The 12734-nt window shown below is 51.4% G+C and overlaps 1 protein-coding gene across 1 annotated transcript in view; it reads left to right on the forward strand.

The window, feature by feature from the left end:
- Positions 1-1842: 1842 nt before the first annotated feature.
- Positions 1843-12734, forward strand: part of SULT2B1 (sulfotransferase family 2B member 1) — a 34870-nt gene continuing 23978 nt past the window's right edge. The window contains exon 1 of the mRNA XM_063091811.1: positions 1843-2009. Within this exon, the coding sequence (XP_062947881.1) occupies positions 1939-2009 (71 nt within the window). The 5' untranslated portion in view covers positions 1843-1938. The remainder of the gene's footprint in view (positions 2010-12734) is intronic.

Genomic DNA, 12734 nt, shown 5'->3' on the forward strand with positions numbered 1-12734 from the left:
TCTCCATGGACTCTCCCTCCCCTGCAGCACTTCAGGCTCTGGCTGCCACAGGTGCCCTTCCACTGGCTGTGGGAGGGACAGGGCAGAATGGAGCAGAGGCACCGCCTCCTCAGAGCCAGGAACAAAGGGTCCTTGAAGGTAAAACAAAGGGAGAGGTGGCCAAGGCGGGAGGGCCAGGTGGGGGTCTGCTCAGCCCCCGACGGGGAGACCGGGTCTTCTCAGCCTTCCACCCTCCCTGCAAGGGAGCACTTGTCACAGATGGGAAGAGTAAGGTTTAACACTGAAAGTAACCCAGGCAGGACGTGAGGATGAGAACTCACAGTGAGACCGGGCGACGCTGTGTGCCCCTGGGCAAACCACGCTACCTCTCTGGTCCCTTTCCGTATCTGCTAAATGAGCCTGACGTCTCCCACCCCCCTCACCCATGCAACAATAATTGGTCACTAAATACAATTTTAAATGGTGATGTTTTTGTATTTATTCATCTGACACATACCAAAAAATTGAGGAGAAACTTCTATAAAGATTCCACCAAAATGTTCATGGCGGTTACCTCCGTCGGTACGAGGAGGGTCACAGGAACTTTTACTTGCTTTCTAGACTTATCTGCTTAGAAGTTGTTTTTGTTTTTTAACAAGGTACACATATTCCTTTCGTCCTATAAAAAGTAAGTCATTTAAGTGGAGAGGTTGGGCTTCGTGGCCAGACTCCAGAACTCCGAGGGGTTGGAGACCACAGTGCGGAGAAGCAGGGCTTGGGAAGGCAGAACAGAGGGGAACCCTTCTGCTGAGCCCACGTGCGCCAGACACTCCACCAAGCGTTCAGTCCCACCGCCACCCAAGGAAATGGTACCATCTACAGACAGGAAACCGAGACACGCGGCTGATGGGCCTGGCTCTGGGCCCCGCAGCTGGGAGGTGCTGAAGCTGGGACTCAAACCAGGGCTGTGACCTTCAAACTCCCACGCCCAACCACGTCTGGCCGATATCTGTTCCATCTCCGGGTATTCCACGGCCTCTCATTGTCTCTGACCTTCCCTTTGTGACTCTGTCCCTTCCTGGTCTCCCTGTGTCTCTTTCTATCTTTGCCCGCTGTGGCTCTCTATTGTGTCCCTCACTGTCCCTGGCCTTCTGTGAATCTCTGTTCCCTCTTGGTCTCTTGCTGTCTCTCACTGTCTCTGACCTTCTTTGGGGCACTCTGTCCCTTTTTCTTGGTCTCTCTGTGTCTCTTCCTGTCTCTCATGTCTCTGAGCATCTCTGTGTCTCTGTCTCCTCCTGGTCATCATGTCTCTTGCTGTCTCTGACCCTCTCTGTCTCCCCCACCCCCGCCCTGTCTGTGCTGATGGGGCCCTGGCTGCATCTCTGTCTGTGTCTGTTTTCTACATGTGCCCTTTACAGTGTCAGCTCACAAGGGCAGAGTTTCTGACTGTCTTGTTCCCAGCCATGTCCCAGCACTTAGAACAGTGCCTGGCAGACAGAAGATGCTCAATAAATATTTCTTGAATGAATAAAGGAATGAATGAATGAATGAACTCCCTGAGAGGGGGTGGGGTAGCTCCGTTTGCCAGGCCAGCATACTAAGGCTATGGGTGGGCACATACATGCCCACAGCTGCCAGCCCAGAAGGTCCCAATGTGGGCTTGGAGCCAGCCCCCTGGACTCTGCCCCCAGCCATTCACGAGACACCCAGGACATGCCCATCACTGCTCTTCCCCGCCCTCAGAGAAGGGTGGCTCCCTCCTGGCCTCTCCCCGCTGCGCTGTTGGAGGCGTGGGTAGCAGCTGGGAGAACCGGCTGGGTGCTGCCCCTCCCCTTGGGCTGGGAGCGGAGGTAGGCACCTGGCGGGCTCCCCGGGGTGGCAGACGCTGCTGCTCACACACCTGGCCCCCCGCCGCCTGCTCCCTGCTCGTCCTCCCCTCCCCACCTTTGCCCACCTGCCATGGACGGGCCTGCCGAGCCCAGGATCCCGGCCCTGTGGGGCACCTACGAGAACAACATCTCGGAAATCAGGTGAGGCCCAGACCTGGGCAGGAGCCAGGAGACCCCCCCCTGGAGGTGGCGGCTTGGAGGGAGAACCCGGGATCTTGGCAAAGGTGGCCCCTGGCCTCCTGCAGCCTCAGATCTAGCCCTGAGTTGCCTGGCCAGCTGGACTGGGCTGGCTCATCTACCCTGGGGGTACAGGTCCCTCCTGAGAAGGGAGTTGGGGACCTGAGCTATGCTCAGTCACCAGCTGGGATACCTGAGGTGTCCCTGTCCCCCTTAGGGCCTCAGTTTTTCTGTCGGTCTAAAGGGTCCACAGCCCTTTGTCTCCCCGATGTAAGAGTTGGTGAGAACAGGCAGATTGGTGCATAGTAGTTGCTCAGGAAACAAGGGTTTCTTGTATCCCATTTTTTTCCCAGGACACTCCAAGCAAGCCCTCAAATAATGAGGGTGCTTTCCTTCATGGGGGATCAGAATGTGCCACCTGCTCCATCATCCATTGGGGGAGGATGGGAGAACAGAGGTGGGCAGGGCTGGGATGCAGCTGTGTCCCAGAGCAGGGAGCTGTGTCCTGGGGGCTTGGGGACTGGGAGAGTGGACTCCAGACTCCTCAGCCCTCATAGGAGTGGTTAGGACAGAACGTTCCTCACCTCTCTGAGCATAGTGTGACTCCTCTGTTCCTGGGGCTGAGTCAGACACCTTGATAGTATCTGCTTTCCAAATAGGGAAACTGAGGCTGAGAGGGAAAGTGACATGACCACTCAAATACGAACCCAGTTATCTGAGCCCAGAACCTGTGGTTTCTCTCTCTCTCGACATCCTTGGTGCTACCCACATTATGTCTCTCCCATGGCTCCATTTTTCAGATGAGCAAACAGAGGCACAGAGAGGGCAGGCAGCCTGCCTAAGATCACACAGCAAGCTGCTGAGAGGATCTCCAGCCCCCGATCTTTCACTCTTGCCAGGCAAGACTCTCCTGGCTTCTCAGGCCCCTCCAGCCACTCTGGGCAGTGAGAAAGGGGACAACGTAGCCCTGTCCCCACCCCAGTTGCCTCACTCCATCATAATGTCTCAGGCTCTCCTCTCCCCTCCCTCAGCTGGGAGCTGGAGCTGGGAGAGGTCTTCCTGGTGCCTGGGACTCCAGAGACTGGGGCAATTGAATCCTGACTGCAGTGTAACCTAGACAAGCTTCCTAGTGACTCTGGGCCTCTCGGGCACAGAGTGGCCCTAAGCCTGGCTACAGCTCTGCTTAAGGAACATCCCAGCATTCTCCACTCAACATTTTCTTATCTAGGCCTCTGGGTTATGCAATTCTTCCCTCCTGAGACAACCCACCTCTCCTCCGGAGTTCTTGTCTCTGGGAAGGCCTCTCTCCCCCAATCCAGGCACCTGAGAGCCTCCTTCCTCTTCGCTCCCGCCCAGCCAGCTGGCCACAAAAACCCCTGAGTGATCTTGCTCACTGTGTCACCTTGATTGAGTCATATGCCCTCTCTGAACCTCAGTTTCCTCATCTGAGACATGGGGGAAAATAGCCCTCACTGGTAAGACTCCTCTAGACGTGAGTGTCCACAGCTCTCTGGGAGGTGCCCTTAGGACCCCAAACTTCCACAATCTTCTGGAAACCCCTGTACCTGGAAGCATGACTCTCATGAACCCTTAGTCATCTCTTCTGGGGCTGTTTCCTCTTGATTTGCCCATCTCAGGGATGGCCCCTCCAGTCACTGGGCCAGACCCGCAAACATTGTCCTGGCTACCTTCCCCTCTGCCCCCCTGCTCCCAAGCAGCCTGTCAGTCCCCAAACCCCACCCCCTGTCCCCTGTCTGTATGCCCTAGCCCCTCCCCTCCATTCCCACAGCCCCAGCTCAGGCCTTATCATCTCCCCCTGGAGCCTCACCCCAGCCTCTCTGTCTCCAGTTGGCCCCGGAGCTGCCCCTCCCCTTCTCCCAGCCAACCTGTGACTCCCCAGGGCCCCAGCCCCTCTAGACCCTAGTGCTCTAGCCTTACTGCCCACCCCAGCCAATCTTCTCCCTCACCTGCATTCCATCTTCCCTATTACTTCAAATTCCCTGTCATGCCTCACTGTCCCCTGCCACAGTGCCTTTGCACATCTGGTTCTTTCTGTAGGAATTCCCAGAGGCGTCCTTTCTAATCCCCAAATCCATCCCTGGCCATCCTCACAGCAATGGTTTCAAAAACCTTTTTAAGGCACAGATTTCCCTTGTCCAAGAGAAATCTTACTCCCGAGCAGAAATACAGAATAGAAATCAAGACAGCTGCTGTGGTTTGAAGCCAGGCAGTGGGGCTGGGGTCCAAGGCCTGATCTTTTCTCCCCTCATCTGCTCCTCACGCCCCCGGCCTCCACTGTCTTGGTGGATATGGCTTCAGTAACAATTTGAAACCCCCGTGTGGCCTCCAAGTCTCTGCTCAGCTCTCTGCCTCATAGCCCCCACCTTCCTCACTGCCTTGGCCCCCACCTGGCTGCATCCACAGCTTGTCCAGACTGGATCACCCGCCATCGTGCAGTTTCCTTTGCCTGGGGTGACTTCTGCCCTCTCCCCTTCGTTTGCCAAACTCCTGAGGCTCAAAGATTCAACATGGGCAATTTAGGATTCTTGGCCAGGGGATGCATCTAGTACAGGTCCCTGATCACACTGGTCTATCTTAAAATCTGTGCTGTGGCAACAAACTGTTGACCTGTTCATGGATAGGGACAGAATGCAGGAAATCTGTGAAAATGACATCAAGGAAGGAATGAATGGAGGTTAAATTAGGCAACCTCTATGCTGGAGCTTGTAGGATGAGTCAGGGTTAGAAAAGTGAGGAGGGGCAGGGTGTGCTGCAGAGGAAAGGGCAGGGGCAAAAAGACAGAATCTGTTTCAAGAACAAAGAGAGGGGCTATACCAGCCAACCCCAAAAAACAAAACAAAAATACTAAGAGAGGGGATGGCCGTTTGTCAGCTGGTTAGAGCGTGGTGCTGATAACACCTAGGTCCGGGGTCGCTTCATCCCTGTCCCTGCTGGCTGCCAAAAAAAAAAAAAAAAAAAGAGGCGGCCTGGACGGGGAGGGGCGGAGGGGCTGGCGAGCAGTGGAAGGTCCCCACAGTGGACCAGCGACGATCCAAGTGACTCTACATGTTGCACGAGAGAAGCAATTCCCAGGACACTGTCTACAGCCTGATTCCATCTTGAATAAGTAAAGCTAAATCATATATTATTTTCAGAACACAGACATGTGTGATTAAAAAAACCACAAAACTACCTTAAAAACAAAAAAACATGGGACAGATGAGGATTAAACTCAGAATAGCAGCTGAATGGCTGGGGGCCGATGGGACAGGGAGGAGACCAAAGCTACCAGCAAGGTGCGTTGTTCGGAATGTTCTGGTTCATGGAGTTTGTTACAAATAATGCTTTATAAATTCGATGTGTGTTCCATGTAGCCTTGTATGTATCCAATAGACTGAAAAGGATAAGAAGGGCAAAATAAAAATTATAGGAGGAAGAAGATGCAGGAAGTAGGCGGGACAGGAGCCCAGAAGACTGATCCGCGCTGCGCCGTGAGATGCCTTCTGCGTTAGCTCATGTAATCTCCGAGATTAACCCACTCGAATGATTCACTCTTGTCACCCCATTTAAGATTTGAAGCCCAGAGAGGCTGAGGGACCTGGCCAAGGCCACACAGCTGCCAAGTCGGGCGTAACCAGGGTTTGAACCAGGGAGACCTGACTCGATGGCTCCCCGAGAGTTTGGGAACGGACGAGACCGGGGAGGGCAGGGCCCGGGCGGCGGCCTGTGCCCGGCAGGCGGCGCCGCGAGCGCTCGGCGTCCGCGCGTTCCCTGCACCGCGCGCGGCTGCGCCACGGCCAGCCCCGTCTGGGGAGGGTCGGGGCCACAGAAGCCACGCCGGCTTTTGGACCCGGGGCGACCTTGGCGGCTGCGAACGGCTGCGGCTGCCGCTCCTCCCCTCCCTGTGATCTCGGAGTCCCCTCTGCGGCCGCTTTCTGATCTCGACCTCTTTTATGGCGGGGGCGGCCAGCTCAGGTTTTACAGCCCGGCCCCTCCTCCCTCAGGAGGGCTGAGCCTCTTGAGTGACTTCACGGCTACAAGTCGTGCAGGTCGCCAGGTCGCGGAGCTGCTTTTTCCCACACAGGGCTAATAGAAAGGTTTTAAACAATAAAGAAATAACGCCCTTGGACCTCGCCGCCCGGGTGGGATTGAGCAGGCAGGTGGGGGTGCGGGGGGCAGCTGTGCCTGGTGGTCCTGAGTCGGGACCAGCAGAGGCAAAGGCTGGGACGTGGGCACCTCTAGGTCCCATTGGGAAAGAACCAGGCAGCCCAGTTTGCCTCCGGGAGGCTCTGGGGGAAGGAGACCCAGTGGGCCCCCAATGCATCGAATGCCAGGACAAAAAGGGAGACCCCGGTCGGTCTTCCTGGGAGGCCCCAAAGAGGTGTGGCCCGCTACTCACATGGGGACGAGGCCCCTAAGGGTTAGGGGAAGTTGGGATCCCACCACCATAAGCGAGAAGGCCCACAGGAAGGCAACGCTGCCTTCAAATCCCTCCGGACTCTTCCCCTAGTGGGGACGTGCGGGACAGATAGGGTGGCTTTTGGAGCTGAGCATCTGTGAAATGGGTGATGACCGGGGAAGTGACACCGCTCCTGCTGAGTCAGCGTTGGTGCAGGTTTTTAAATTTTTCCTTCCTCCTTCTCTAATTTCCGTGACCCTTCCTGAGCCAGGAACTCACGTGCTGGGAAGGGTGGGGACAGGGTAAAGGATGATAATAATTACGACCTTCCCGAGCATTCACCCTGAGCCACGCCCTGTTCTGAGGGCCTCGTGTGGGTGAGCTCGCAGGGTTCTCATAGCAGCACTGCGAGGTAGCGAACGTGCTGATTCCCAGTTCTCAGGAGAGAAAACTGAGGCCCAGAGAGGACCCGTACTCCTGAGATTAGGCCAGAGAGCCCACCCTTGACCCCCATGCTAGAGAAAGGGATCAGACAGGGGCTCCAAACTACAGAAAAAGGCTACCCCTCCCTCGGTGGCCATTTCCTCACCAGGGGACTTGTCACCCCCCAACAGGGTCGATGAGTCTGTCCACCCTTCATAGATAAATAAGGTGAGTCCCATAAGTAAACATTTCCTAGCAGCCACATCAAAAAATAATAATAATAAAAGAAACAGGTGACATTAATTTTAATGATATTTTATTTTACCTGATATATCTGAAATATGATCATTTCAAGGTGTAATCAACATTTTAAATTATGAATGAGATATTTTATGGTCTTTAATTTTAAAGCAAGCCTTTGAAATTGAGCATGTATTTTCTTAATTCACTCACTTTCCATCGGAAATATTCAATTTGCATTCTGATCTCATCAACTTTACAGCTGAAAAAGTGGACTCACAGGGCCAGGTTGTTCCTAACTGCTTAAAAAGTTTTCCAGTGTCTGATTTGAGTATCAGTGTTTAAAGTTAAACCAATAACAATGAAATAAAGTGAAAAATTCAGTTCCCCTGTCACGCTGGCCACATTTCAAGTCCTCAGTGGTGTGGCCGTTGGCTACCATATTGGACAGTACGAGACTGGACATTTCTGTCATTGCCAGAAAGTTCTATCTGATGGCTCAGCTCCAGACTGTGAGTGCCCCAAGGGCTGGGGAGAAGCACAGAGCAGGAGCTTAATAAACGTGTGCTGGAAGGGAGAGAGAGAGAGAAAGAGAGAGAGAGAGGAAGAGAGAGAGTGCATTAGAGAGAAAGGGGGAGAGAGAAAAGTCGACAAGAGCCCCAGGCCAAAGGCACAGCACAGGCAGAGGTTCCAAGTGTGGCAGAGCATGTAGCATTGAGGGAACAAGCAGAACTTGACAGAGAGAACGGAACAACACTGGCAGCCCAGCTGGAGCACTGACGCTATGCCGGGTGGGAACCAAGAGGGGAGGTGGGGCAGGCAGCCTGACAGGAGCCCACAGCGGGACTGCGGCACTTCAAGGGACAGAGTTGGGGGCCTTGAACCCAAGGCGCGTCTCCCACTGAGTGGATGCTGGTGAGACACTCCAGGTCTCAGAGCCTCGGCCTCCCCCTCTCTAAAATGGGCGTGTAAGTGAGCCCTTAGCTCACTCAAGTGAGCATGAGAATTGCATCCCGTGATGTGAATTAAGCACCCCGCACAGCTTACCACCTACAGGAGGTAGAACAGCAGTTTTCAAGCCCAAGTCCCTGCCCTTCAGGAGTTCACAGCCTAGCAAAGTCACAGATGAGTGGAGGACGTCCAGGACAAAGAGCCCTGAGAATTTGAAGAGAGATTCATTTCTTTAGCTAGATTTTCTCTATTATTTCTATCATTATAAAAGTAATACATTGAAGTGATATATCTCAACTTTTTAAAAATCATTTAAAAGTTTATATTGACTTTAAATGTGCAAGAATTGCCAAGAAAAACAAAATGGTGAGAGAGAACTTGCCCTATTAGATCTTAAACCCTACTTTATAGTCACTATAATCCAAACACTATGACATGCACTCTATTACCCAGCAATTCCGCTTCTAGTTATTTGCCCAAGAGAGATAAGAACAGAGATCCTCAGAAAGACAAGAAGGGTTGTAGCAGCTTGAGGAATAACAGGCGAACTGGAGACAGCTCAGGTGTCCATGAACAGGGGAACGGAGAAGCACGATGTGATTTAACCATACAGTGCAATTCTACTCAGCCAAAAAAAGAAACAAATTTTAATATACACGCAAACACAGAAAACGCCAAGAACATTATGCTGAGCAAAAGAAACCAGATACCAAAGAGTGTATTCTATAAGATCACAGTTCTAGAACGTCCAAGACCAGGCCAATTCAATCTGTTCTGGAAAACCTCAGAACACAGGTGGCCTGTAGGGGCAGGGACGGATTGGGAAGGGGCACTAGGAAACTGTCTGGGGGGGATGGACTTTTCTGTGTCTTGACAGGGGTTGATGACCCAGGAGTATGTTGTTTGTGGAAACTCACTCGCGAGGTGTGCCGTTCCTCAAGAGGAAGGGGCTGGCCGGTTCGCTCAGCTGGGTAGAGAATGGTGTTAAAACCCCAGGGTCAAGGGTTCAGACCCCTGTATCGGCCAGCTGCCAAAAAAAAAAAAAAAAAAAAAAGGAAAGGAAAATAACTTTTAAAGGAAGGAGTGGGATATTTTGCAGCTATCTTTAAAAAGGATGAGATGAAAAGATTGTCATGATATATTCACTGGAAAATAAGCGGGTTGTAGAGGAAGGTGTAAGGTGTGTCAGTGTCCTTTAGAAGGAGGAGGAAGAGGAGGAGGAGAAGGAGCGGAAGGGAAAGAGGAGGAAAAGAATGAAGAAGGAGAAAAAGGAGAAGGAGAGGGAGATTGACAATACGAACGAGCAGGAGGAGGAGAGAGGAATCTAAGAGGCCACGTGTGTACAGACACCTGAATGTGCTTCTCCAAGCACACAGGGGTCACATGCCAAGCTGGTAGTGCTGGGATCCTCCGAGGCTGGCATGATAATGTTGGGAGAGGCTATTAACTTATTAGTAAAACCTGGTGATAACAAATCCAGTCACATGCCGCATAACAACATTTTAGTTACAGACCACATATACGACGGTGGTCCCATAAGATCATAATGGAGCTAAAAAGTCCTATCGCCTCGTGATGTTGTAGCCATTGTGACGTCACAGTGCAGCGTGTTACTCACGTGTTGGCGGTGATGCTGTCACGTGTTGGTGGTGATGCTGTCACGTGTTGGTGGTGATGCTGGTGTAAACGAACCTACTGCAAAATGCAGTGCGGGGGTCGCACAGCTTACCCAGGGGGTGACCCTCCCAAAGGTCGCTCAGGCCTTTAACGTAGAAAGCCAAGCACTGACACAGTAGTCTGATCCCAAGTGCAGGGGTTGTTGTCTTAACTTTAGAATCCTTGCAGTTTTAAATGATTCCTTCCCATCCCTACAGCAAAATAATAATTAATGACAGTTAACACTCGCAGAGAGCTTGCTGAGCGCCAGGCACAATCCCTATCTGTAATTTAATGTTCATAACTTTGTGGGGATGGTGTTATTCTAACCCACAGATGAAGAAAGCAAGATACACAGAGATGCAGTAACACAATTAGGAGTCCGTGCTCATGTAACTAGTGGTCAGTGTAGACAACAGGAGAGCTCACCGCTCTTCCCTTTCGTAGCACACTTTTGCACAATGATGAAATGACCTGACAGGGCATTTGTTTTCTTTTTTCTGGTGGCTGGCCGGTTTGGGGATCAGAACCTGTGACCTTGGGGTTAGAAGGTTGTGCTCTCACCAGCTGAACTAAGCTGCCAGCCCTAACGATGCATTTCCCAGAATGTATCCCTATCGTTAAGTGATGCGTGACTGTATATATACCTAGATGATCAACAGATATAGGGATATGATACAAGATTTTCTCTTCCTAATTACATTTCCTAAAAACAAAGAAAAATGCACATTCTGCACCATATTGAGGCAGTCTAGCACACATAACAAACATCCCCCCTGTTTTAAGATTTAACACAAAAGAAGTTCATGACAAGCGCACATCCTAGCCCTTCGTGGGCTCTGTGATCTGGGGGCCAGGCTCTGCCATACTCCACCCATGGCTCCCAAGTCCCCTGAGTCACCTCTGGTCTTGCCAGGCAAGGGGTGGCAGGGTGAGCACATGACAGTCCCTGGCATTGTGTCTACAATTCAAAATTCAAAAAATGCAGAAAGGCACAAAGTGAAAAATTCAAGCTCCCACAACCAGCCCAGACCCATCCCTGGAAGTAACCTTTCTTTTAACACTTCCTGCCATAAAATTTCTGTGTGTGTGTGTGTGTGTGTGTGTGTGTGTATCTTGTCTTTATTTTATTTTACATAATTAAGATACTACATTATATCTGGCTCTGCCCCTTGCCTTTTCACTCTTCCTAAGATGTCAGACATCTCGCCAAATAAATGTCACCTTCTCCCCCTCCCAATCTTTTATTATGAAATTTTCAAAACATATAAGAATGTTGGAAGGACTACCCAGAGAACACCCCTGTAACCACCACCACTAAAATTCTATTATACTTGTTTTATCACGTATCTATGCTTTCCTCTATCCATCTTGATGCATTTCAAAGTAAGTTGCAGACATCAGAACATTTCACCCTAAACATTCCAGGCTGCATATCATTAACTGGAATTCAATATTTGTTTCTGAGTATTTTTTAATAGGTGAAGTTTACATATAGTAAACTGTATCAATCTCAAGGTACCCAAATCCCCATCAAGACGTAAACACCTCCTTTTGAGTGCCTCAATTCCAGCTTTTTCAGGGCCCTGATTTATTTACCCAGTAGCCTATTGTTTCTGGCTTCTCTTTGAACAATGTTGCCGTGATCGTCCTGGTAAATATTTCACTGGGCACTTCCTCTAGAACATTTAGAAGATTAAAAGGGCTGGGAAAGAAGCAAACAGGATGCTAAAATGGATAAAAATGGGCAGGGAGGGGGTACCCTGCTTTAGCTGATGTGGTCTGAGAAAACCCAAGCCCTGAAAAGGGAGAAGGAGCCAGCCACGTGCAATTGAATGTTGCCAAATGATCTCTCAAAGACTTATGCCCGTCACACTCTAGCTGAGAGGCTGTTTCTGTGCACTGTGGCCAAGGGGTGAGTCATCCTGCTGAAGTGGCGTTAGGGACGCTTGCCCAGATGGGCTCCAAGTGGAAGCCCATCAGGAGGCAAGGCAGGGCAGTGCTGGCGGAGAGCACAGCACCGGCAGAGGCAGGGTGGCTGGACACCGCACAGTGTGTTCTGGAAGGGAGGCCCATGGAGCCCAGCTCGGGGGGGGGGGGGCCTTGGCAACCCTCCCCGGAGAAAGGCGAGTTGACCACAGGCGCCTGCAGCCGTGAGTCAGCAGGACAGCTGCGGTTGCTGAGAAACTCAGCTTCCATTCCTGGAAGGGCGGGGCTGCTCACGGGAGCCCAGAGCCCCCAGTTGCAGCCCCCACAGACCCCGGAATCCCAGCAGTGTACCCTTTGCCCTCTTTTGCTGTTCCACACACAGCCTTTCCTCACCTCTTTCAGATCTCTGCTCGAATGTCACCTCCTCAGAGGAGCCTCCGTGATTCCATCCATCTAAACTTGCAACCCCTACAGCCCTGGACGCTTGCTGTCCTCTGCAGGATTCCTTTCGATCCCAGCACCTTCTGATAGACTACATTTAAACCATTCTGTGTTAACTTTATCAGCCACTAGAATGTAAACCGCAGGAGGGAGTTTTGTCTGTTGCATTCATTGTTGGGATGTCCCCAGTGCCTGGTATGTAGTAGGTGCTCAATAAATATTTGTGGGATGAATAAATGAATTTGCTTTATCTCAGGCAAAAAGGCCTAAAGCTCTCTTTGGGCATCAGACTGGAATGTCCCTGGAATAGAGGCCTCTGTGTCCCCACAGCCTCCACTGCTCATTCCCCAAATGTGACCAGAGAGGGCTTGAGATTGGCAAATCTCAGGTGGGGCTGTGACAGAGGCAGGATTGCTTCTCTGCACATTCTTGGGTGGCCAAGAGGGACACTGGCCAACCAGACATTTTATTATAGTAATGGCTAGTGGGCGTAAAGCATTTATATGAATGAGGCTCTTAAAAATATAATCATACAGTAAAGTTGACTTTTTGGGAGGGAGGTATATAGTTTTACAAATATTAACATGAGGATAGATTTGTGTTACCACCACCACAATCAGGATCCAAAACTGTTCCATCACCACAAAGAG

This window comes from Cynocephalus volans, chromosome 3, assembly GCF_027409185.1.
Source record: "Cynocephalus volans isolate mCynVol1 chromosome 3, mCynVol1.pri, whole genome shotgun sequence".
Lineage (NCBI taxonomy): Eukaryota > Metazoa > Chordata > Mammalia > Dermoptera > Cynocephalidae > Cynocephalus > Cynocephalus volans.